The sequence below is a fragment of the Salvelinus alpinus genome, chromosome 18 (genome assembly GCF_045679555.1).
Source record: "Salvelinus alpinus chromosome 18, SLU_Salpinus.1, whole genome shotgun sequence".
NCBI classification, from domain to species: domain Eukaryota; kingdom Metazoa; phylum Chordata; class Actinopteri; order Salmoniformes; family Salmonidae; genus Salvelinus; species Salvelinus alpinus.
This window is the reverse complement of record NC_092103.1, coordinates 11,293,275-11,320,241: the sequence shown is the minus strand read 5'-3', so window position 1 is coordinate 11,320,241 and position 26,967 is coordinate 11,293,275. Positions and strand designations below refer to the sequence as shown.

The following is a 26,967-nucleotide window of genomic DNA, read 5'->3' as shown; positions in this document are numbered from 1 at the left end:
GATCTGATTTCTAATATTGTGGTCTTAATTAGGATGCCTATGTGATGTCTAGTCCTTTTCCCCTCATTACTTCGGATCATAGACTGTTTAACTGTAGGTTCTTCAATTACCATAGACGTGCACTAAATCTGTCAGAACAATTCATATCACAACTGAATATCTTCTTCTCACACCATTCATACTGAGATGTCATGTTTTTATTTATTTTTCAAATTCACCCTAGCGGCGACCTCAACCGATTGATATTCCTGACATGCGCATTACAAACTGCAATCTGACCACATAATCGGGAGAGAACGACAGTGTAGGCAGGACCGCAATGGGAAAGCGGGTGATTTTATCAAATTGATCAAAAATCGCTGACAAGATGTCCGACGCGAGTAGAAAACCCCAATCGCTACGCATCTGTACTTATTGAAGTGGATACGATACACACAGAACCTGCAGAACAACCAAAAGTAAATACTTTTTCCAAGGGGAGGAAGTTTGTTGTGTCGAAGGAAATATAATAGCCCGGTAAAGCAGGGACAGACTGCGGAAAACTGCCAGAGCGGGGGACAGTCAGAATACAAACCCACCCACCCAGTCAGCCATGGAAGAGTTTGGGTCAGCGTTGGAGAAGAATGTGGCCGATCTAACGGTTATGGACGTGTATGACATAGCCGCGGTGGTGGGCCAGGAGTTTGAGCGGATCATTGATCAGTATGGATGCGAGGCGCTGTCCAGGCTCATGCCAAAAGTGGTGCGGGTACTGGAGATCCTGGAGGTGATGGTCAGTAGGAACAGCATCAGCCCGGAGACAGAGGAGTTGAGGCTGGAACTGGACAAACTACGGCTGGACCGGATGGACCGGCTGGAGAAAGAGAAGAAACATAAGAAGGTCATAATTAGTTTATACATGATAAGATTAATAATATGCCAAGTTGTAACCAAACATAAAATATAACAGTAGGCCAAATAATGTATGGTGAAGATATGACAATACTGGTAACAAACATAGAAAAGTTTAAGAGAAGACAACTCATTTGCCATGCCATCATGAAAAGAATGCAATGAGATTATTTTAACAATAACTTTGGAAAGTGTACTAGGCATTTAGAAAATCTAACTGATGTGCCCAAATAAAATTGGACTCTGAGGTGAATGACACTTCATTGACTGAGGATAGGCTATATTGTTACAATTAGGCCTGCCTCTTTGTATCGCTGCTATACCCGTGCTATGTCGCAGGAAGTCACTTAGGATGTTTTGGGGATAGAAATATCCTCTTACAAAATATATAGGGTCACAACACAAGTCTTCACTTGACTGGTGCATTACTGTGCATAGTAGGTCTACAACGTGTTTACATGAAGGCATATCTCTCTACCCTAATCATGTCCCTCTGCGACAGTCAGAGTAGGTGCACTAAAAATACAAATGTCGTTGCTGGTCTCATGACAGTGACATGGTGGGAGTTAAACTGGCCTGTCATTGGTTGACTGAGATGTGTCTCCTGACTCAAATGAAGTGTGTCACGACATAAATGTTACTTAGGCAAGAGAGCCATCTTTATTACTTCAAATCAAACTTTATTAGTCACATGCGCCGAATACAACAGGTGTAGGCCTTACAGTGAAATGCTTACTTACAGAGCCCCTAACCAACTATGCAGTTTTAAAAAATACAGATAAGAAAAATTAAATAAAATAACAAATAATTAAAGAGCAGCAGTAAAATAACAATAGCGAGACTATATACAGGGGGGTACCGATACAGAGTCAATGTGCGGGGGCACTTGTTAGTTGAGGTAATATGTACATGTAGGTAGAGTTATGGCCCCTGGAAATGCTTAGGATGATATGTTTAAATTTAAACTTCAAATAAATGCTTTGGAAATGTTCAGTAGAAAGTTAAGTAGGCCAGAGAAAAATGTGGGTTCCTTAAGCATTCTTTGGGAAGGGTGATAGTTCTATGTGGAACCATACTGACCCAAATAACCCTTTGAGCCCTTCAATGGTTCTTTGCAGTTTAAAAAAGGGTTATTTCCTCTTTTATTGATAATTAAAATGTAGTGGCTGTGGCTCATTAGAATATTTTAGGTCGTGCATTGTTCACAGCTCGTTTTGTGCACGAGAGTGTCATTTCAGTTGATCTAATCTGTTGTGTTACGCGATTGTAGCACATGGGGATGTGTGAAACTAACTAAGCGCTTCAGCACTCGGGGGTCCCTGTCTGTGAGCTCGTGTGGCCTACCACTTTGCGGCTGAGGCGTCGTTGCTCCTAGACGTTTCCACTTCACAATAACAGCACTTACAGTTGACCGGGGCAGCTCTAGCAGGGCAGACATTTGATGAACTGACTTGTTGGAAAGGTGGCACCCTATAACTTTGAAAGTCACTGAGCTCTTCAGTAAGGCCATTCTACTGCCAATGTTTGTCTATGGAGATTGCACTGCTGCGCATTCGATTTTATACACCTGTCAGCAACGCGTGTGATTGGAATAGCCGAATCCACTAATTTGAAGGGGTGTCCACATACTGCTGTATATATGGTGTATATATGCTGTATATATGGTGTATATGTGACCATGGCCAGTGACAGTATCTTGTGAAAGACTCACGTATGGCCTTGTGTCAATTAAGAACGGTTGACAAATACGTCCGTAGTTCTCAATTCCCTCCTCAGGGACCCCCAGCTGTTCCAGAGATACCACACCTGATTCAACTTGTTAATGAACACAATAATAACATCGAAGGCATTTTTACAATTTAACATGGCCATTAAACAAGAATGAAAATCCCTGGATGGTTCTACAAGGATCCTTTGAGATTTAGAAAGATTCTTTATAGAACCATTCTCCATAAAGGTTCTTTAAAGAACCATTTATAAGGGTTCTATATAGCCCCAAAAAGGGTTGTAAGCATAGCGGAACCCTATATTGGTGCTATATAGAGGTTTTTTAATGGTTCTTTATAGGACCTTAGGAAAGGGTTCTTTATAGCACCATACAGATTCCATTTAGAACCTTATGAGAATAGTTATTTATAGAACATTCAAAGGTTCCATATAGCAGCAAAAAGGGTTCTGCTATAGTTATAAGCCAATTAACCCTTATTTGGAACTATATAGAACCATTTGTTTTTAGTGTGTCGGCTATGCAAACAACAGTAAAGCTGACAGTAAAGCCAGAGTATAGTCTATGAGACCAACTGTCTTTAAACGGCACGAGGATGAAGACATTCATTGACAGACAGGAGAAAGCCACTGTAAAAGTTCAGGTTGAAAACAAAACGGATGGCTTTTGTATAGCTTATCAATGCACATGTTGTAGGAAAAAAGGTGCTATCTAGAACCTAAAAGGGTTATTCGGCTGTCCCTATATAGGAGAATCCTTTGATGAACCCTTTTTGGTTCTGTGGAAAGGGTTCTACATGGAACCCAAAGGGTTCTACCTGGATCCAAAAAGGGTTCTCCTATGGGGACAGCCGAAGAACCCTTTTGGAACCCTTTTTTCTAAGAGTGTGATTACTCAAACAAATTATGGCTCAGTGGTATGTCTGTGGCCACGTCCTAATATTAGCCCAAATGGCTTATTTTCCTTGTGTGCTTTCAAACCATTGACCAGAGAGCGCTGAATTGGTTAAAGCAATATGGTGGAAACCCCACATTTTAAGGATGTGTTTGTTGCGGGGCTGTGAGCAGACATGAATGGAGAGGAGTCTGTGTTTGGAGTGTGTGCGTGCAGACAAGATGTATGGAGTGTGTGTTTGTTATTAACTCTGTGTGTTTGTGTGTACCTCGTGTGTGTGTGTGTGTGTGTGTGTGCGTAGGAGCTGGAGCTGGTAGAGGATGTATGGAGAGGGGAGGCCCAGGACCTGTTGTCTCAGATCGCTCAGCTTCAGGAAGAGAACAAAACACTCCTTACTAACATGTCCATCAAAGACCCCATGAGTGAAGAGGACCTGCAGAGGCACGAAGGTACTAAACCCTGAATCCTAAACCCTTTACTCTACACCCTACAGTCTCAACCCATACACGCACACAATGTCTCTCTCTCTCTCTCTCTCTCTCTCTCTCTCTCTCTCTCTCTCTCTCTCTCTCTCTCTCTCTCTCTCTCTCTCTCTCTCTCTCTCTCTTTTGCTCGCGCTCTCTCAACACACACACACACACACACACACACACACACACACACACACACACACACACACACACACACACACACACACACACACACACACACACACACAAAGGAGGCCTTCTCTGTGTTTGAGGCTGAGCCAGGCTCATCACTGCATGAGTGGCTCTGTCGTGATGTCACAGAGGGGCTACAGTCCCCCTGCACACAGACACACATGAGAATGAGCACAGAGACAGACCACGCTCAGTGTTTCGTACACCTGCTAGACTAGGGAAAGACATTTGACATTTTCTGACTGTTTAGGACTCGCATGATTTATCATTGAGTACTCGAGTACTCCAATAGAAGAAAATGTCATGTTTAGAACAAAAGGCCTGCACTACAAAACAAATATTTGCGCATTTATCTATATGCCAACAGTACGAAACAATGTCTCATTTATCATAGCCATTACCGATAACCAATCCTAAATGCTAAATTGCCCCATATATTTACATTGCCTTCAGGAAGTATTCACACCCCTTGACATTTTCAACATTTTGTTGTGTAACAGCCTGAATTTAAAATGAATTCAATTGAGATTTTTTATGTCACTGGCCTACAGTGGGGAGAACAAGTATTTGATACACTGACAATTTTGCAGGTTTTCCTACTTACAAAGCATGTAGAGGTCTGTAATTTTTATCATAGGTACACTTCAACTGTGAGAGAAGGAATCTAAAACAAAAATCCAGAAAATCACATTGTATGATTTTTAAGTAATTAATTTGCATTTTATTGCATGACATAAGTATTTGATACATCAGAAAAGCAGAACTTAATATTTGGTACAGAAACCTTAGTTTGCAATTACAGAGATCATACGTTTCCTGTAGTTCTTGACCAGGTTTGCACACACTGCAGCAGGGATTTTGGCCCACTCCTCCATACAGACCTTCTCCAGATCCTTCAGGTTTCGGGGCTGTCGCTGGGCAATACGGACTTTCGGCTCCCTCCAAAGATTTTCTATTGGGTTCAGGTCTGGAGACTGGCTAGGCCACTCCAGGACCTTGAGATGCTTCTTACGGAGCCACTCCTTAGTTGCCCTGGCTGTGTGTTTCGGGTCGTTGTCATGCTGGAAGACCCAGCCACGACCCATCTTCAATGCTCTTACTGAGGGAAGGAGGTTGTTGGTCAAGATCTCGCGATACATGGCCCCATCCATCCTCCCCTCAATACGGTGCAGTCGTCCTGTCCCCTTTGCAGAAAAGCATCCCCAAAGAATGATGTTTCCACCTCCATGCTTCACGGTTGGGATGGTGTTCTTGGGGTTGTACTCATCCTTCTATTCCTCCAAACACGGCGAGTGGAGTTTAGAGCAAAAAGCTCTATTTTTGTCTCATCAGACCACATGACCTTCTCCCATTCCTCCTCTGGATCATCCAGATGGTCATTGGCAAACTTCAGACGGGCCTGGACATGCGCTGGCTTGAGCAGGGGGACCTTGCGTGCGCTGCAGGATTTTAATCCATGACGGCGTAGTGTGTTACTAATGGTTTTCTTTGAGACTGTGGTCCCAGCTCTCTTCAGGTCATTGACCAGGTCCTGCCGTGTAGTTCTGGGCTGATCCCTCACATTCCTCATGATCATTGATGCCCCACGAGGTGAGATCTTGCATGGAGCCCCAGACCGAGGGTGATTGACCGTCATCTTGAACTTCTTCCATTTTCTAATAATTGTGCCAACAGTTGTTGCCTTCTCACCAAGCTGCTTGGCTATTGTCCTGTAGCCCATCCCAGCCTTGTACAGGTCTACAATTTATCCCTGATGTCCTTACACAGCTCTCTGGTCTTGGCCATTGTGGAGAGGTTGGAGTCTGTTTGATTGAGTGTGTGGACAGGTGTCTTTTATACAGGTAACGAGTTCAAACAGGTGCAGTTAATACAGGTAATGAGTGGAGAACAGGAGGGCTTCTTAAAGAAAAACTAACAGGTCTGTGAGAGCCGGAATTCTTACTGGTTGGTAGGTGATCAAATACTTATGTCATGCAATAAAATGCAAATTAATTACTTAAAAATCATACAATGTGATTTTCTGGATTTTTGTTTTAGATTCCGTCTCTCACAGTTGAAGTGTACCTATGATAAAAATGACAGACCTCTACATGCTTTGTAAGTAGGAAAACCTGCAAAATCGGCAGTGTATCAAATACTTGTTCTCCCCACTGTACATACAATACCCCATAATGTCAAAGTGGAATTATGTTTTCAAAATGTTTTAAACAAATAGATAAAATGTTTATTACAAATGAAAAGCTGAAATGTCTTGAGTCAATAAGTATTTGTTTTGCCTTTGTTATGGCAAGCCTAAATAAATTCAGAAGTAAAAATGTGCCTAACATGTTAAGTTGTATGGGCTCACTCTGTGTGCAATAATAGTGTTTAACATGATTTTTGAATAACTATCTCATCTCTGTACCCCGCACATATAATTAGCTGTAAGGTCCCTCAGTCGAGCAGTGAATATCAAACACAGATTCAACCACAAAGACCAGGGAGGTTTTCCAATGATTTGCAAAGAAGGGACTATTGGTAGATGGGTCCCCCCAAAAAACAGACATCCCTTTGAGCATGGTATATTAATTACACTTTGGATGGTGTATCAATACACTCAGTCACTACAAAGATACAGACATCCTTCCTAAATCATTTGCCAGAGAGGAAGGAAACCGCTCTGGGATTTCACCATGAGGCCAATGGTGACTTTAAAACAGTTACAGAGTTTAATGGCTGTGATAGGAGAAAACTGAGGATGGATCAACAACATTGTAGTTACTCCACAATACTAACCTATTTGACAGAGGGAAAAGGCGGAAGCCTGTACAGAATAAACATATCCCAAAACATGCAGCCTGTTTGCAACAAGGCACTAAAGTAATACTGCAAAAGTTTTGTCCTGCATACAAAGTGTTATGTTTGGGGCAAACAGGGTAGTAATCTGTCGTTCTGCCCCTGAACAAGGCAGTTAACCCACTGTTTCTAGGCCGTCATTGAAAATAAGAATTTGTTCTTAACTGACTTGCCTAGTTAAATAAAGGTAAAAAAATAAACAGTCTTTAAAAAAGTAGTAAACTCAGCAGTGGCACTTGCTTGTAGAAGCCTATGACTGTGCAATGGCAAAGCCTTGTTTTGTTAATTTAGCAGACAAGCCACTTATTTCCCAAGCCCTTATCACAGTCAAGACACACCTATTTTATCGTTAAAAAAACATTAACTTAAATATAACAAAATCTTTTTCCGAATGAAAAAATGTTGCCTGTGCAAAGTGCTGATGATTCTGATGTTTTATTGACACATACACCGGATAGGTGCAGTGAAATGTGTTTTACAGGGTTAGCCATAGTGATGCGCATTTCAGGTCTGGAACAGTTATTCTCAAAGAGGGATCATTTGAAAGGGGGCTCAATTTGGCGCGTTGATAGACATTCTTCTGGGTTACAAAACATAATCAGTGTTTTTTTTCTCTCTATAGACGTTAGATTTAGTTTATTCTGCCTGTCCACATTGAACCCTGCATGGTGATGAATTAAGGCCATGACATCTATTTGGTGAGTAGGCCTATAGGCTTAATGATTTTGATAAAAATACGTTATTTTTCTTTATCATATTTTCAGTGTGGAGCCTGTCTATGTTTAGGGGGGTTATAGCCTAGGGCCCAGGCGAACCAATTCTAAATGGCACTAGCAGTTTGCAAAGTAGCCTAAGCGGAAAATAGACAGGACGCAATTATTCCAAAACTGCAGCTCGTTGCTGGAACACATATTTTCCTACTTCAATCAAAAACTCAATTTTGAATTTGTGGTAAAACTGTTGTCATTTGGCAAGGAATGTAGCTTGTGTATCCCATCAGTTACAGTGCTTTCGGAAAGTGTTCACACCCCTTGGCCTTTTCCAAATGTTGTTGTGTTACAACTCTGTATTGTCAAAGTGGAAGGGGGAAAAAATAATGAAAAATAAAACACTAATATACTGTATCTTGATTAGATAAGTATTCAACCCCCTGAGTCAATGCATGTTAGAATCACCTTTGGCAGCGATTACACCTGTGAGTCTTTCTGGGTAAGCCTCGAAGAGCTTTCCACACCTGGATTGTGCAACATTTGCCCTTAATTCTTTTCAAAATTCTTCAAGCTCTGTCAAATTGGTTGTTGATCATTGCTAGACAACCATTTTCAGGTCTTGCCACAGATTTTCAAGCAGATTTAAGTCAAGACTGTAACCCGGCCACTTAGGAACATTCACTCTCTTCTTGGTAAGCAACTCCAGTGTAGATTTGGCGTTGTGTTTTACGTTGTTGTCTTGCTGAAAGGTGAATTCATCTCCCAGTGTCTGGTGGAAAGCAGACTGAACCAGGTTTTCCTCTAGGATTTTACCTGTGTTTAGCTCCATTACGTTTATTTTATTATCCTGAAAAACTACCCAGTCCTTAACATGATGCAGCCACCACTATGCTTGAAAATATGGAGAGTGGTACTCAGTAATGTGTTGTATTGGATTTGCCCCAGACATAACACTTTGTATTCAGGACAAAAAGTTATTTGCTTTCCCACATTTTTTGCAGTATTATTTTAGTGCCTTGTTGCAAACAGGCAGCATGTTTTTGGAATATTTTTTTCTGTACAGGATTCCTTCTTTTCACTCTGTCAATTAGGTTAATATTGTGGAGTAACTACAGTGTTGTTGATCCATCCTGTTCTCCTATCACAGCCATTAAACTCTGTAACTGTTTTAAAGTCAACAGTGGCCAAATGGTGAAATCCCTGAGTGGTTTCCTTCCTCTCTGGCAACTGAGTTAGGAAGGACACCTGTATCTTTGTAGTGACTGGGTGTAGTGATACACCATCCAAATTGAAATAATAACTTCACCATGCTCAAAAGGATGTTCAATGTCTGCTTATTTTTCCCCCATTTACCAATGGGTTCCTTTCTTTGCGAGGCATTGGAAAACCTCCCTGGTCTTTGTGGTTGAATCTGTGTTTGAAATTCACTGCTCGACTGAGGGACCTTACAGTATGTGTAGGGTACAGAGATGAGGTAGTAATTCAAAAAATTATGTAAAACACTATTATTGCACACAGAGTTAGTCCATGCCACATATGTGACTTGTTAAGCAAATTTTTACTGCTGAACTTTTTTAGGCTTGCCATAACAAAGGGGTTGAATACTTATTGACTCAAGACATTTCAGCTTCTCATTTGTAAATATTTTTTTATAGAAAAACATAGTTCCACTGACATTATTGGGTATTGTGTATAGGCCAGTGACCAAAAATCTTGATTTAATTCATTTTAAATTCAGGCTGTAACACCACAAAATGTGGAAAAAGTCAAGGAGTGTGAATACTTTCTGAAGGCACTGTAGAGTTTTATAGGCATTTAATTGTGTAGGCTTAACGGGATTTTGTGTGCACTCTCGCACGTGTAGAGATAGTAGTTGGACACAATTGAGTGAGTAAGACACGGAGGGGATAGGGAATTTAGGGAGAAGAACTGTGGGATGCTTGGCTTGGTTTTCGTTGTACCCTACAAATCCACTAGCACAAATGGAACACTAGAGTCAAGGCAAATTAACGTTGTCATCAAGACAACATTTTTGGGAGGATACCCGTTCAGGCAGCCTGTAACGGTAGTCCTCCTCCTCTTCAACCGAAGAGGAGGAGTAGTGATTGAACCAAGGCGCAGCGGGTTGTGATGACATATTTATTTACAGAAAAGACGAAAACACGAACTTGACTATAAACTAACAAAACAAGAAAACGGAGTAGACAAACCTGGACATGCGAACTTACATAAAACGCAGAACTCACGAACAGGTACACGACTACAAACAAACGCTACAGTCCCGTGTGGCACGAACATACATACAGACACAGGAGACAACCACCCACAACGAACACTGTGAAACAACCTACCTAAATATGACTCTCAATTAGAGGAACACCAAACACCTGCCTCTAATTGAGAGCCATACCAGGCAACCCTTAAACCAACATAGAAACAGACAACATAGAATGCCCACCCAAACTCACGTCCTGACCAACTAACACATACAACAAACTAACAGAAATAGGTCAGGAACGTGACATAACCCCCCCCTTAAGGTGCGAACTCCGGGCGCACCAGCACAAAGTCTAGGGGAGGGTCTGGGTGGGCATCTGACCACGGTGGTGGCTCAGGCTCCGGACGCTGTCCCCACACCACCATAGTCACTCCCCGCTTCTGTATCCCCCTCCCAATGACCACCCTCCAACTAAACCCACCTAAATGAAGGGGCAGCATCGGGATAAGGGGCAGCAGCTCCGGGATAAGGGGCGGCAGCTCCGGGATAAGGGGCGGCAGGTCCGGGCTGAGGGACTCTGGCAGGTCCGGGCTGAGGGACTCTGGCAGGTCCGGGCTGAGGGACTCTGGCAGGTCCGGGCTGAGGGACTCTGGCAGGTCCGGGCTGAGGGACTCTGGCAGGTCCGGGCTGAGGGACTCTGGCAGGTCCGGGCTGAGGGACTCTGGCAGGTCCGGGCTGAGGGACTCTGGCAGGTCCGGGCTGAGGGACTCTGGCAGGTCCGGGCTGAGGGACTCTGGCAGGTCCTGGCTGAGGGACTCTGGCAGGTCCTGGCTGAGGGACTCTGGCAGGTCCTGGCTGAGGGACTGGCAGGTCCTGGCTGAGGGGCTCTGGCAGGTCCTGGCTGAGGGGCTCTGGCAGGTCCTGGCTGAGGGGCTCTGGCAGGTCCTGGCTGGACGGCTCTGGCAGGTCCTGGTTGGACGGCTCTGGCTGGTCCTGGCTGGACGGCTCTGGCTGGTCCTGGCTGGACGGCTCTGGCTGGTCCTGGCTGGACGGCTCTGGCTGGTCCTGGCTGGACGGCTCTGGCTGGTCCTGGCTGGACGGCTCTGGCTGGTCCTGGCTGGACGACGGCTCTGCAGGCTCAGTCCAGACGGGCAGTTCATGCGGCGTTGGGTAGACAGCCAGCTCTGACCGCTCGGGACAGACGGGCAGCTTTGACAGCTCAGGACAGACGGGCAGTTCTGGGCAGACTGGCAGACCTGTAGGGAGGAGACGGAGAGACAGCCTGGTGCGTGGTATAGGCACTGGCTGCGCTGGAGAGGAGGAAAGCTCTGACAGCGCTGGACAGGTGGGAGCAGCTGGAGAGAGAACCCGGAGAGACAGCCTGGTGCGGGGGGCTGCCACCGGTGGACTGGTACTTGGAGGTGGCACCGGGTATACCGGACCGTGAAGGAGGACACGTGCTCTTGAGCACCGAGCCTGCCCAACCCTACCCGGTTGAATGGTGCCCGTAGCCCTGCCAGTGCGGCGAGGTGGAATAGCCCGCACTGGGCTATGCTGGCGAACCGGGGACACCATCTGTAAGGCTGGTGCCATGTATGCCAGCCCGAGGAGACGCACTGGTGGCCAGATGCGTTGGGCCGGCTTCATGACATCCGGCTCGATGCCCAACCTAGCCCTCCCAGTGCGGCAAGGTGGAATAGCCCGCACTGGGCTAAGCCCGCGTACTGGGGACACCGTGCGCTTTACCGCATAACACGGTGTCTGACCAGTACGACGCCCTCTCACTCCACGGTAAGCACGGGGAGTTGGCTCAGGTATCCTACCCGGCTTTGCCACACTCCTCGTGTTCCCCCTCCCAAGAAATTTTTGGGTCTGACTCTCGGGCTTTTCGGGCTTCCGTGCTAGGCGCGTCCCCTCATAATGCCGGTTCCTCTCTCCCGTTTCCTCCGCTCTCCGAGCGGCCTCCAGCTGTTCCCATGGGCGGCGATTCACCTCCACTTTAGCCCATGGTCCTTTTCCTTCCATGATCTCCTCCCAAGACCATAAATCCTGCTTCGTGCGCTGTCCGTTCCTCCCGTTACACCGCTGCTTGGTTCTGGTTATTTGGTGGGTGGTTCTGTAACGGTAGTCCTCCTCCTCTTCAACCGAAGAGGAGGAGTAGTGATTGAACCAAGGCGCAGCGGGTTGTGATGACATATTTATTTACAGAAAAGACGAAAACACGAACTTGACTATAAACTAACAAAACAAGAAAACGGAGTAGACAAACCTGGACATGCGAACTTACATAAAACGCAGAACTCACGAACAGGTACACGACTACAAACAAACGCTACAGTCCCGTGTGGCACGAACATACATACATACAGACACAGGAGACAACCACCCACAACGAACACTGTGAAACAACCTACCTAAATATGACTCTCAATTAGAGGAACACCAAACACCTGCCTCTAATTGAGAGCCATACCAGGCAACCCTTAAACCAACATAGAAACAGACAACATAGAATGCCCACCCAAACTCACGTCCTGACCAACTAACACATACAACAAACTAACAGAAATAGGTCAGGAACGTGACACAGCCACAAAGCACATTCCACCAAATACTTTTACAGTATTTGAAAAAAGTAGATCTTTGGTTAAAGATCGAGTTTTGACGTCCGTTCGAGTACTTGAGTCGATTACTCATGCCCATCCCTATGCTAGACACACACACACACACACACTACATAATCACACATCACACACACATAAGTCCCCACTAAGTCCCCTCTCCACCTGCTCAGTCCTGACTGAGGTTTTAAAGTCTGGCTTCCTCCATTGCTGATATTCAGGGCTGTGCGTCAGCCACGGGTACGCCGTTTCTGTGTCAGAGATATCAAGTACGTATGTGTGCCTGTTTGCTATTTTAAACCTAGCTAGTCATGCTTACAGACAGGAACTCGGTTGCTGTGCTCATAATCACTTGATTTATTCTCTAGTGCAGTACAAAAGGTGTACAAATAATACACATATACTCACACAGAGTATTCATGTTGTTCTAAGTTGGATCCTTTCTCCTGTGTCTTGGCTGCCAGGTATTTATATTGTTCATCCATACTGAGTTAACCCTCTCTACTCTGCCATGTTTTCTCTGTTGCGTTGCCAGGTATGTCGGAGCGGGAGCGTCAGGTGATGAAGAAGCTGAAGGAGGTGGTGGACAAGCAGAGAGACGAGATCCGAGCCAAAGACCGCGAGCTCACGCTCAGGAACGAGGACGTTGAGGCAGTAAGGACAGCAGGATGGGTGCTTGCTTGGGGTAGAACATGTCCCTTTGCACAGACCTAAGATCAGCTAACCCTTCCCCAATCCCAACCTTAACCATTAGGAGGTAGAACACAAAACTGACCGTAGATCAGTGTCAAGGGGAGACTGGGTTAGGGGTCAGGGACTGCTTGTAGGCTATGGGGGAATCTGTTTATTTATTAAAGTGTATGGATTTGATGGATCAATGACCTGACCCTCTCTTTTTCTCTGTTTCCCTCTGTCACATCGTCCCACGTTCCTCTCTATTCCGCCTGTCTCCTAACTCTCTCTCCGGCTCACTCTACCACCATCTCTTCTTGTCTCTACCCCCTCTTTACCTCCACCCCATCCATCCATCTCCCTCCCTGCGTCTCCCTTCCCCTCCATCCCTTCACCTCTCTAGCTCCAGCAGCAGCAGTCTCGTCTGATGAAGATCAACCATGACCTGCGCCACAAGATCTCCGTGGTGGAAGCTCAGGGGAAAGCCCTCATCGAGCAGAAGGTTCGGCGCCTTAGGATGTGTAATGCATATTTTATTACCCGCAGTATTTGCAAAACAAAATAGTTCAGAAGTACTTCAACAATGTATACTGAACAAGAATATAAATGCAACATGCAACAATTTCCACAAGTTCATTTAAGGAAATCAGTCAACTGAAATAACGTGCTCGCCCGCGTCATTGAGCGTCTGCGTAGCCAGGCGCTAAAATAGAACTTGGTTATATTTTTGACGCTTGACGAGCTGCAAGTCCCGCCTCTCCCATCTCCTCATTGGTTTTTAGGAGCATATACCTGTAGTGAGGTGCGTACTGGCGGCAGAGAAGTCAGGCGCAGGAGAGCGAAAACTGATTTACAACGGTGTCGTTTAATATCCGTAAACCACCATCCACAATACAAATAAATGGGTCAAACAAAACCCGGTAATACCAGCATACCGTGCACAAGCACTACAAGAAAACAATTACGGACAAGGACAAGGGGGGAGAACAGAGGGTTAAATACACAACATGTAATTGATTGAATAGGAACCAGGAGTGATGGAAGACAAGACAAAACCAATGGAAAATGAAAAGTGGATCAGCGATGGCTAGAAGGTCGGTGACTTCGACCACCGAATGCCGCCCGAACAAGGAGAGGGACCAACTTCGGCGGAAGTCGTGACAATACCCACATGGGTGATTGAAAGATGAACTGAGGTCCACACTCCAGTCCAGTTGGTGGTGGTAATGCACCTTAAAGTTGGTTGCCAACCGCCATATAAAGTCCGAAGATGAAGAAGACTGAAGGTGGAGAGATTACTAGAACTAACTAGGTTTACCCTTTTATGTGTGGATTAATTGTCGGAGTAGAGGACCTTGTGCATTTCAGGTAAAATAACAACCCAATGTTTATATCTCAGGACAAATAAGCTAGCAACAGCAAGCTAGCTAGCTAAATTGCCTTGAATGTTTCATGTGTTTCGACCTGTCCGCAAATTAATATAGTTGGTTCAGAGTTCGTTTTGATATTTCAATCTTTGTGTCCTGATGTGGATGGACAGAATCCACATGCGAGCGATGGAGCACCAGGACGCACGTGCGTGTCCGGTCTAGTCAGCATGTTAGGCCCTAATCTATGGATTTCACATGACTGGGAAGGGGTGCAGCCATGGGTGGGCCTGGGAGAGCATAGGAGCCATCCCCAACCACTGGGGAGCCAGGCCCAGCCAATCAAAATTAGTTTTTTCCCACAAAAGGTCTTTATTACAGACAGAAATACTCCTCAGTTTCATCAGCTGTCCAGGTGGCTGGTCTCAGATGATCCCGCAGGTGAAGAAGGCGGAAGTGGAGGGCTGGCGTGGTTACACGTGGTCTGCGGTTGTGAGACCGGTTGGACGTACTGCCAAATCCTCTAAAATGACGTTGGTAGCGGCTTATGGTAGAGAAATTAACATTCAGTTCTCTTGCAACAGCTCTGGTGGACATTCCTGCAGTCAGCATGCCAATTGCACACTCTGTGCATTTTAGAGTGGCCTTTTATTGTCCCCAGCACAAGATGCACCTGTGTAATCAGATTCTTGATATGCCACACCTGTCAGGTGGATGGATTATCTTGGCAAAGGAGAAATGCTCACTAACAGGGATGTAAACATATTTGTGCACAAAATTTGAGAGAAATAAGCTTTTTGTGCATATGGAAAATGTATGGTGTCTTTTATTTCAGCTCATTTTTAACATGGAACCAACACTTTACATGTTGCGTTTATATTTTTGTTCAGTGTATTATTATATTTGTATCTTAAGGTGGAACTGGAGGCGGGAGCTCAGGCACGAGTACAGGAAATGGGAGCACTTCGGCAGGAAGTGACACGTTTAAGGGAGCGCCTGCAAGGAGACACGCCTCAGGGTCTAGAGGAGCCTCCTCCCCAGCCCCCCTCCCCCGCACAGGTAATAACAACACCTCCCCAGTCCCCCTCCCTCACACAGGTAATGACAACATTTCCCCAGCCCCCCTCCCTCACACAGGTAACAACAACATCTCCCCAGCCCCCCTCCCTCACACAGATAATAACAACACCTCCCCAGCCCCCCTCCCTCACACAGGTAATAACAACACCTCCCCAGCCCCCCTCCCTCACACAGGTAATAACAACACCTCCCCAGCCCCCCTCCCTCACACAGGTAATAACAACATCTCCCCAGCCCCCCTCCCTCACACAGGTAATAACAACACCTCCCCAGCCCCCCTCCCTCACACAGGTAATAACAACATCTCCACAGCCCCCCTCCCTCACACAGGTAATAACAACATCTCCACAGCCCCCCTCCCTCACACAGGTAATAACAACACCTCCCCAGCCCCCCTCCCTCACACAGGTACTAACAACATCTCCCCAGCCCCCCTCCCTCACACAGGTAATAACAACACCTCCCCAGCCCCCCTCCCTCACACAGGTAATAACAACACCTCCCCAGCCCCCTCCCTCACACAGGTAATAACAACATCTCCACAGCCCCCCTCCCTCACACAGGTAATAACAACATCTCCACAGCCCCCCTCCCTCACACAGGTAATGACAACATCTCCCCAGCCCACCTCCCTCACACAGGTAATAACAACATCTCCACAGCCCCCCTCCCTCACACAGGTAATAACAACATCTCCCCAGCCCCCCTCCCTCACACAGGTAATAACAACACCTCCCCAGCCCCCCTCCCTCACACAGGTAATAACAACATCTCCCCAGCCCCCCTCCCTCACACAGGTAATAACAACACCTCCCCAGCCCCCTCCCTCACACAGGTAATAACAACACCTCCCCAGCCCCCTCCCTCACACAGGTAATAACAACACCTCCCCAGCCCCCTCCCTCACACAGGTAATAACAACACCTCCCCAGCCCCCCTCCCTCACACAGGTAATAACAACATCTCCCCAGCCCCCCTCCCTCACACAGGTAATAACAACATCTCCCCAGCCCCCTTCCCTCACACAGGTAATAACAACACCTCCCCAGCCCCCTCCCTCACACAGGTAATAACAACATCTCCACAGCCCCCTTCCCTCACACAGGTAATAACAACATCTCCCCAGCCCCCCTCCCTCACACAGGTAATAACAACATCTCCCCAGCCCCCTCCCTCACACAGGTAATAACAACATCTCCCCAGCCCCCCTCCCTCACACAGGTAATAACAACATCTCCACAGCCCCCTCCCTCACACAGGTAATAACAACATCTCCCCAGCCCCCCTCCCTCACACAGGTAATAACAACATCTCCCCAGCCCCCCTCCCTCACACAGGTAATAACAACATCTCCCCAGCCCCCTCCCTCACACAGGTAATAACAACATCTCCCCAGCCCCCCTCCCTCACACAGGTAATAACAACATCTCCCCAGCCCCCCTCCCTCACACAGGTAATAACAACATCTCCCCAGCCCCCCTCCCTCACACAGGTAATAACAACATCTCCCCAGCCCCCCTCCCTCACACAGGTAATAACAACATCTCCCCAGCCCCCCTCCCTCACACAGGTAATAACAACATCTCCCCAGCCCCCCTCCCTCACACAGGTAATAACAACATCTCCCCAGCCCCCCTCCCTCACACAGGTAATAACAACATCTCCCCAGCCCCCCTCCCTCACACAGGTAATAACAACATCTCCCCAGCCCCCCTCCCTCACACAGGTAATAACAACATCTCCCCAGCCCCCTCCCTCACACAGGTAATAACAACATCTCCCCAGCCCCCCTCCCTCACACAGGTAATAACAACATCTCCCCAGCCCCCCTCCCTCACACAGGTAATAACAACATCTCCACAGCCCCCCTCCCTCACACAGGTAATAACATCTACCCAGCCCCCCTCCCTCACACAGGTAATAACATCTCCCCAGCCCCCTCCCTCACACAGGTAATAACATCTCCCCAGCCCCCTCCCTCACACAGGTAATAACATCTCCCCAGCCCCCTCCCTCACACAGGTAATAACATCTCCCCAGCCCCCCTCCCTCACACAGGTAATAACATCTCCCCAACCCCCCCCCTCACACAGGTAATAACAACATCTCCCCAGCCCCCCTCCCTCACACAGGTAATAACAACATCTCCCCAGCCCCCCTCCCTCACACAGGTAATAACAACACCTGCTCAGGTCGGCAGAACCAGCCAGGCACACTGGCAGCTACACAGTTAAGGCTCACCTGCACAGGTAACTACACAGTTATTACAGGTAGACTTGCCCCCAGCAGCCCTATGTGCTACATTATAACCCTGTCTTTTCTTTCCACATCTATGAGAGAATCTTTGCAGCCTGAGTCAGTTTATAGCAGTCTGACTGACAGCCTGTAGAGCCGGAGTCTCTGCCTCCTTGGAAAACATGACCTGGCTATCATATGAGGGGTGGGAGGTGGAGGGAAGGGGGGCAGGACGGAAATAGCCCCGCTCTCTACCCCTCCACAGCCAGCTAGCCAGCCAACCAGCATGCAAGCCAGAGACATGTAGAGAGAGACAGAAAGGCAGCCAGACAATTCAGGACAGCTAAAATTGACCTGGCAATGACCTTTGTAGTCACATGCACACCAAACTGGTTTACTGGTAGCCAAATGAAAAACAGATTTTTCACAGTCTTCGTACAGAAAGTGGAACACATATCACCCACAGTACTCTGCAGCAACATTTATGTTGTCACTTTTCTTTTACAATGACTAACCCTCGATAAAGGTACAATACAAAAAATGTCTCCCCCTCACAGCCTGGTAGCCCCTGCTCCTCAGAGGTGGGGGCTCAGGGTGTGGGCTGGCCAGAACCAGACAGACACTACCACCCTGAGCTGATGTTGGGGGGGTACGATCCGGCCCCGCGCCTCCCGTCCCTGGATGACGATGATGAGGATGTAGAGGAAGAGGCAGTGTTGCTATGGGTAACACCGTTGTGCTAGCTAGCTAGCCGCCCCCAGAATGGTGTGTTTGCCGTGACCTCTAACCTTTGCACCACACACTGTCCCCTTAAACAGTGTTCTATTGATGCTGCTATCGCTAGAGCACAGAGTTGAGATGCTGCCTCATTCACCTGTACGCGTGTGGGGTTGGGAAGTTTGATTGCATTTCAAGGGCTGTGTTTTTGATTCAGCCAACCTTGAGTCAGTGAACCCTTTTCCCTAACTTTACCACATGGGTGTGTGTTTGAGAGGAAGAGTGAGGTTTTGTGTACGCATACGGTATGTGTTGGAGTATGCGTATAGTCGGCGTGTGTGTCGGGGTGTGTTATAAACGTGCACAGTGTGTATGTGGGAGTGTGTGTGCGTCCTCCTGCCTGCAGTTCTACTACCCCAGTGTGAGCACCCTAACTGTTGATTTTGACGGCACAGAGCATGTGTGAGTTAAGTATCCCTGTGCCAACTATGTCAGACTGTGTGTGTGTGTGTGCGTGTGAGAACCAACTGTCCCTACACCCACTGGGCCAGACCGTACCACTGCAGCTCTCACCTCTAAACATAGACTGCTCTGACACCCCTGTAACAGCACATGGACTAGTCCCTGCAACACACGTCATAGCAGAGTATGTAGTTTGTACCAAGAGAACCTCGGAACACAAGCTCAGCCTGTAACGGTTATAGCATGACTGTCCTTAGAGCCTCTTTTTTCACATGTCATTTGCTACAGAGTGGCTTATGACTGTTTTCTGCATGACTGACCTCTGTTGGTTGCATGCAGTGAGTTAGTCTGAAGTATCTCAACCTGAGGTGCACTTCTGGCTGTAGGGAATGAAGGAAGGAAGGAGAGAAGGGTGCATTTCTTAAGTATTGGAACAGGGCCCAGTGTCTGACCTACAGTTCTCTTCCTGTGCCACTAGGAGGCGATGTGTGATGAGGACACACCTGCTCTGTTCCAACACTTTACCAAGGTATCCCTCCTTCCTGCCTGTCCTCTATTCCTTCCTTTCCTTTCTTCCTTCGTCCCATGGTGTAATGTGGCTGTACCTCACTAGGAGGCGCTATGTGATGAGGAGGGGGGAGGCCTGGACCAGAAGGATCCCAACAGGCCCCGGTTCACACTGCAGGAGCTGAGAGACGTTCTGCACGAGAGAAACGAGCTCAAGTCCAAAGTGTTCATGCTGCAGGAGGAGATCGCCTACTACAAAAGGCAGCCCTATTTATTTTCACCATACAAACAGAACATGTTTTTAAATTTTTTAACAATCAATCAGATGAGATTAACACAAGTTGTCAGGTTAAACTTAAGAAGTTAAAAGTTAACAATACTGGAGTCAACAATATTGACAATGATGATGGTGGAGTGATGACTGTTCTTCCTCTCTCTCCAGTGAAGAGGCGGAGGACGAGACCGGCACCCCTACTCCTTCCCCTTCCCCCGAACAGCTGAGGGCACGGCCCCGGCCCAACGCACAGCCCGAGTCAGGAATCAAACGCCTGTACGTACCACACACCCGCAGATACGCTGGATTCTGATCTACACCAAACTGGGTGTGGTTTAGAGTATCCACCAGCTGGCAACACACCAGTAACGTATCTCACAGCGGAAGGAAATGCATCAAATGGGCTGTGTTTGATGTGGTCCCTCTCTTCCCTCTCCCTCTCTCTCTATCTTCGCTTGTCTTTCTGTGAATGTGTGTGTGTGTTTGTGTGCGTGTGTGGGCGTGTGTGTGTGTGTGTGTGTGTGTGTGTGTGTGTGTGTGTGTGTGTGTGTGTGTGTGTGTGTGTGTGTGTGTGTGTGTGTGTGTACCTCTGTTTGACAGGATCTTCACAGCCATAATGCCGATGGTGGCAGCTGGGTTGATTTCAGATGACCCCACTTTACAGCCAATCAGACATCTCATATCCCTTGTACGACCCCCCGTCATTGGTTGGCCTCTGTGTCACTCACTGTCTTAGCTAACACCTTCTTCCCCCTGTATGTCGTATTGGTGGGGCCAGGAGTTTTTCCTGACTTTGTGATCTGACCAGTAAAAACTCTGGGCCCTGGTTATCGTACCTGCATGGACCCTCTCATTAGCTGTAGATGTTTGTATTCTGATTGGCTGACTGTGGGGCTATCTAAATCACTGTCCAATGGAAAGATGGTAGATCATTTAAATCAGCCAGTCAGAATAGGGTGTGTATTCACTTCCTGTCCCGTTTTCGATTCACTAACAGATTTTTTCTAACTATTGCTTTTCCTCTGCTTCTGTTGCTTTGTGCATATAACTCTAACCATGATGCACTTTGTCTTATCTCAGAACTCACTGTGTAGAAATGCATCTCAGTTCTCTGTATTTTAACAGTTATAACCACAGAACTCTAAAGTCATGAGAGACTAAAGAATATGTCTGGAGGACATAGGGCAACAATGACGCTGGGTAGTGAAGTCCACTTTTTTGTCTCTCTTTTCTCTGTACTTTTCCATCCTCGCTTCCTCTCCTCTCTCAGGTTTAGCTTCTTCTCTCGCGACAAGAGGCGGAACTCCCAGCGGAATGCACAGTTTGAAGACAGCTTCAGCTCGTGGGCGGGAAAGGATGAGGTGTACACCGAACAGGCCCAGGAGGCTTTGCAGCACATATAGGGCACGTTCCTCTGACCAGGCGTTGTTGACGCCTGCCAGATCTTACAACGCATGGATAGGTATTTTAAGTATCAGCTACTACATCACATGTTATAGCAATCTGTCAGGCGATGAAATAGTCAATGACGTGGCACGCAACCATTGGTTGATGCGTGCAACGTCTTACCAGGAGAACGTGACGTAGTGATTGGACAGCGCTTTATGATGAGGTCACTCAGAACCATCTCACTGTAATGCCCCGCCCATGCCCACCATGTGAGCTGCAGCAGCACTTAAGGGACAGTTCGAAATTTACTGCGGTGGGGAGTTGGTCCAAAATAGGGGAGGGTTGTCAAACATATTTTTTTGCTTTGGGGAGGGTTGTGTAATTTTTTTATTGGGCACAGGGGAGGGTGGTGTATTTTTTCCCTGGTTTACATTCCCCATTTTGCAGGATTGACTATATAATGTCTTCCATATAGTCACATTTCCTAATCTGCTTGCGCCTCCCCTATCAAGGTGTTTTGGTACTTCCCTTATGCACTACGCTTTTCTGCATGATTACTAAACAGTCAACTCTATCCTGCCCTCTATACATAGTGACAATAATGGTAGGTGGATCTGCAATAAGTTAACTGGCAAGCATACCACACATAAAATCATTCAAATCTGCACCGATTTTCAATATAAATCCACAAGAACAAAAACGAATAGCTGATAGGCAGTAGAGAGGCCAGGGGCATCATTGCGCAGGAAAGAACAGTCAAGACATGATATATGCAGCTCAAAAAGCTTCTCCTATTCATCTTGTTTAGGCCAAACACATTTTATCTACTATATAACTGATTCCCCTCTTCACAGTTCTAAAAATAGTAAAATGTTTAATAAAATAGTGATGAATTTAATTCAAATGAATCGATTCTTTTAAATGATTATTTTTTACCAACTGAACGATGTGCTTCGCCAGGTCGCAGTTGTAAATGAGAACTTGTTCTCAACTGGCCTACCTGGTTAAATAAAGGGGAAATAAAAATTGTACAGTAGTAGTTGGGGTTAAATTGTGGTGAATCGAATCATGGGAATCGAAATAATAATTTGAGAATCGCAAATAATAAAAACAATTTAGCTGTAGCCGTCCTTTCGAATTGTGTCGATGCAAAACTCTTTGTTGATACTTTAAGTTGATTTGGACATTCAATTTATGGGACGTTGCAACTCAATAGATGCTAGTAGTCAGCCTGAATTACACACTTCTAATGGGAAGACTATAACATCCACGGTGCATGCTGAAACAGTCATTTACAATGCTGAAACAGTCATTTACAACGTTTCCCCCCCAAAACCTTCCAATTAAATGTTGACTGCAAAAGTAGACCTACCTGGCAGAATGATATCATCACATGTGCCGTACAGAAACCTGACAGAAACACCGCTAGCCTAACACAAATGTACTGTGAGTAAAACTTAGCTGGGACATGCTTTCAATGGTGTTCTCCAACACCTGAAACCGATATTGTGGATTAGGGGGGTACCCTGACTGGGACTCAAACCCTGGTCCCTGTGACTGTCATTCCAAAACCATTATACTGTCACAATCCTCGCTGTATGAGCCATGATACAATTAATACCAAGTGGGTTAACCCTATTGGCACGATGCATATGGTGTTTGCCTTTGACGCCAGTGACCGGGTTTCACTTCCTTGGTGTCAAAATTGGGAATACAAAGAGGCTAAAATCTCTTGGTGAGGCCGCTAGGTCTTGTGCAAAGTTTTTTTTGTATTAATAAAAGGGGTACAACTTTTATTTCATTTTTTATTATGAATATATTTTTATTCGCTGTCTCGCATCAAATAAATCCATTATTTAGTTAATTACATTTGTATGGGCTTGGGGACAATACATGATTCTACCAAGACTAGCCTACAACACCACAATGCAATGATTATAAGGTCTACAAAGGCACAGTACAGGGCAGTCTGGCTGTATTTTTACTTCTGATACTGATGCGCTGTCTGTTGCCGATCGTCATTCTCCCAGCAGGACTTATTCGGGGAAGTTTAAAGCGCGTTCTGCCTCCTTTCCGATCTGATCGGCTATTCCTCGATCCTAACGCTTCAATATAGGCTAAATATTTGTCATTTAACTTTTAAAATGTATTACCTTTTATATGTGGCATAACCACAACCAGTCAACAATGTTTTAATCTGATTAGTTTACTTCAAAGGTCTCCTGTAGGCTACCTGCGCATGTTCATCCACTCGAATATAATTCCAGCATCCAAACTGCAACGGACATTCGATCTGTTACAAAGCACCAAAAATGTTCATGACATTCGGAGATTGTCAAGCCAAGCGATCGACACTGAGTAGGAAGGGATGTATTTTCAGTTTGTCGAGATTTACATACTCTATTTGATTTTGGTGTTGAAAACGCTCAAAGTCGGTAATCGGTGTGCAGTTATTTGTTTCTTATTGGTTGTGTGCGGTGCATTGGCAAAGAAACTTGTTAGTCTAACATTTGTTGCATACGTTTGATATAATTAGAAATATAGCATCAAAATGTTGAAAATCTGATTCCCCCCTAGCTGATCATTGTCTGCAGCCGGCTCTGATCGTAGTGTAATGAGTCAGGCAAGAAGAGTGATGAGCTTCTGGCCCGTAGCCCTACGTGGCATCGACTGTGCCACAAAACATGCTGAAGTCGATATTCATGTTTATAAACACAGGGTTGCTACAGTTATTGTTATTTATGGTGGTAATCATCCTTTTTGAGTACATTTTCTGCGGGGGGGGGGGCAATACATTTTGAACTGTCCCTGAAAGCATCGTAATGGTCAGCTCACTTCACAGTACAGCACATCAGCTATGAGTCACAGAGTAATTCAGTCATTCGCCCAGCATCTAGAATAGTGTTTCCTAACTTCCTTTGTCAGTGAACGCCTTGCCTTGGGACTGTGGTTAGTGTGCAGTAGCGCTGCATGGGTAAAATCACTGCAGAAGCCAAGACATACCCCCCCCCTCCCATACTACAACCTATGCGTTGTGATAATTGCGTTGTTTGCTCTATAACCTGTTCGTTCATGTGCCTTGCGACCGTGATATATAGGCCTAAAGGCCGAGACAATAAGACACAGTGGCAGAATAAATTCAACCACACATTTGTTTCATCACAAAACCGGAGAGCAACTTCTGTCCAGTGAAGTCCACAAAGCATATCGCACATAACAAACCGTTACATGACCTAACAGCATGGTCAAGCAAGTTAAATGTTTTCCGACAGTTTCGGACCACTAAACAACTATTGATTTAGAACCACGGAGAGTTACCGCAAGTCGTAAAGAAAACAGGAGCTGCCTCCACTATTCCAGCAACATTACTGTGCCTGCTGCAGTATAGTGGGATTTTATGACATTGCTGCTTCTAAGTGACAGGACAGAGAGAGTTGAGGGTGAAGAGGAACAGATTCCGTTTGACTTCTGAAGAAAGAAAAAAATCCCTAAAGCCTTTATTTATCCAAAAGTGAAACCCAGGAAAATTGACAGATGCACAGAGCGGTTCCCTTTATGTTTGAACGGACAGAGACACAGTAGGTGTAAGAGAGAGACAAGAGTCAGGCTTGGTAGGCTTGTGGAAAGTACATAAAGTATGGTTGACAGGTCAGAGGAGAGCGAGATGGAGGAACCACGTCAGAAACAACAGAAAGATAATCACGAGTCACAGGTTTTAGAGAGAGAGGAGGAGAGTTATGTCCAGTAAAGAAACCGAATACAGACCGAGATGTAGCAGACGCTGATTAATCATCATACCCCCTTGACCTTGAGCTCGACCAGTCATGTCCTCAGAGGCAGCTAGGGGGCGCTGTGGCTAGGCCCCTCTCACCAGCACTGGCTAAAAGGTGTGTGAACATGCAGTATGTGGTGGCTTTTTTATTTAACAGATTGGCATTGTACATAAAATAATACGTGTTACTGGGTTTTGAGTTGGGATTTTTGAATTTCACATCTGGAACATCCTGCCTATTCCTTGACTGCATGATCAAACTAGATGGTTGGTAACTATTCTCAATACAACTATTTTGCTTCCCCAGCAACATGCTCTGCCAAATACATACTGTTGTTAGAAGTTTGGGAAGCCTTTTTAGAATAAAATTCCCAAATTTGAGGTTTTATATTTTTCAAATGGTGAATTAAGCACATAAAGTTATAGTTTTACAATGTCTTATGGAAAGAGTATTTTTGTTTTGAATTAATTTAACCAGATGCTACTTGCTGCTGCTTTTTTGTTTTCTGTCATTTTATGGTGCCTTCAGGACTAGCCAAGTGGTGTACATATGAAGCAAAAGTAAACTGTTTGATATATAAAATGTGAATGGGCGCCATGTTGGAACCAAATGTGACAAGACAAGACAAACAACACTCAATTTAGATGCAAATTTACAATGTTGTTGTGGAATATTTGGTTCAAACATGGAGAGTAGTTTGCCAAACTCTGTGCTATGGCTGCAAGATGGTTTGTGAGAAGCAAAATGGTCAGTGTGGACGAGGGAGCTTTTGGATCCTGAGGAGTAGTTCTGACTCCGTCAATCAGACATGATGCTTCAGCCTGACTATGAGAACATTGACACTATTCTTATGACTGAAGAACTGTTAAATCATTTATTTTAGAATGCCAGAGACAAAATGAAAGTGCAAAAATAGGGCAACGCTTATTGTGACAAAAAGGATTAATAGTCAAGGGAAATTATATCTTGTCTGCTGGTGGCAACATCTACAACATAATTTACACATAAAGGGAAATAAATAATACAGTATTGTTATCTGAAGATGGGCAGATGTGTCATCATATACAAACTTCATGGACCCCCTTCACACCTGGTGGTAGATTTCTATTGTAAGGATTCCAGATATGATGAATGTCTCGTTGTTTTGATACAGCTTGTTGCCTTTTATTCAAATATGCCCTGTCAATAAACATTGTGATCCCCAGAATGTTTCATGTCAACTTTCTTCAGAAACACATAGAGTCAAAAACATCATTTCTAAAAAATTAAAAATAAACTTTATCCATTGCATCAATGCTAACCAGTATTTTACAAAATGTACAGTACCAGTCAAAAGTTTGGACACACTCATTCAAGGGTTTTTCTTTATTTTAATATTTACTACATTGTAGAATATTAGTGAAGACATCACAACTATGAAATAACACATACGGAATCATGTAGTAACCAAAAAATTGTTAAACAAATCTAAATATACTTTAAATTTGAGATTCTTCAAAGTAGCCACCCTTTGCCTTAATGACAGCTGTGAACACTCTTGGCAATCTCTCAACCAGCTTCATGAGGTAGTCACCTGGAATGCATTTAAATGAACAGGTGTGCCTTGTTAAAAGTTAATTTGTGGAATTTATTTCCTTCTTAATGCGTTTGAGCCAATCCATTGTGTTGTGACAAGGTAGGGGTGGTATACAGAAGATAGCCCTATTTGGTAAAAGACCAAGTCCATATTATGGAAAGAACAGCTCAAATAAGCAAAGAGAAACGACAGTCCATCATTACTTTAAGACATGAAGGGCAATCAATCTGGAAAATTTCAAGAACTTTGAATGTTTCTTCAAGTGCAGTTGCAAAAATCATCAAGCGCTATGATGGCCGTCAGCGAAGTGGAGGTGTTGTTTCCTACCTTCACCACCTGGAGGCGACCCGTCAGGAAG

General features: G+C 45.5%; 1 protein-coding gene and 1 long non-coding RNA gene across 5 annotated transcripts; one reads left to right on the top strand and one right to left on the bottom strand.

Annotated features, from left to right (window-relative positions):
* Positions 1-182: 182 nt before the first annotated feature.
* LOC139543709 (uncharacterized) lies at positions 183-13,142 on the bottom strand. Its single transcript, XR_011668750.1, has 2 exons — positions 12,966-13,142; positions 183-853 (listed from the first exon to the last, which is right to left on the bottom strand). It is a non-coding gene; the product is annotated as an uncharacterized lncRNA (long non-coding RNA).
* rilpl1 (Rab interacting lysosomal protein-like 1) lies at positions 593-26,237 on the top strand. 4 transcript variants are annotated; one of them, XM_071350052.1, is made up of 11 exons: positions 593-880; positions 3,813-3,960; positions 13,093-13,211; positions 13,633-13,731; positions 15,512-15,655; positions 18,469-18,636; positions 19,569-19,619; positions 19,704-19,858; positions 20,040-20,147; positions 20,472-20,559; positions 21,142-21,252. In XM_071350052.1, exons 1-11 carry the CDS (start codon positions 593-595, stop codon positions 21,145-21,147), a joined length of 1,374 nt encoding a protein of 457 aa, XP_071206153.1. In that variant the 3' UTR covers positions 21,148-21,252. The 4 variants fall into 4 exon arrangements, with proteins under 4 accessions (XP_071206153.1, XP_071206152.1, XP_071206154.1 ...); XM_071350051.1 differs by lacking the exon at positions 20,472-20,559 and having other exon boundaries at positions 21,142-26,237; XM_071350053.1 differs by lacking the exons at positions 18,469-18,636; positions 20,472-20,559 and having other exon boundaries at positions 21,142-26,237.
* Positions 26,238-26,967: the final 730 nt, after the last annotated feature.

Bases quoted from the DNA above. Each gene is read 5' to 3' on its own strand.
- rilpl1 (XM_071350051.1), top strand. From the start codon at position 593: ATGGAAGAGTTTGGGTCAGCGTTGGAGAAGAATGTGGCCGATCTAACG. The intron at 13,212-13,632 runs GTAAGGACAGCA...TCACCTCTCTAG, and splicing joins GGAACGAGGACGTTGAGGCA to CTCCAGCAGCAGCAGTCTCG. The intron at 15,656-18,468 runs GTAATAACAACA...TCCCCCTCACAG, and splicing joins AGCCCCCCTCCCCCGCACAG to CCTGGTAGCCCCTGCTCCTC.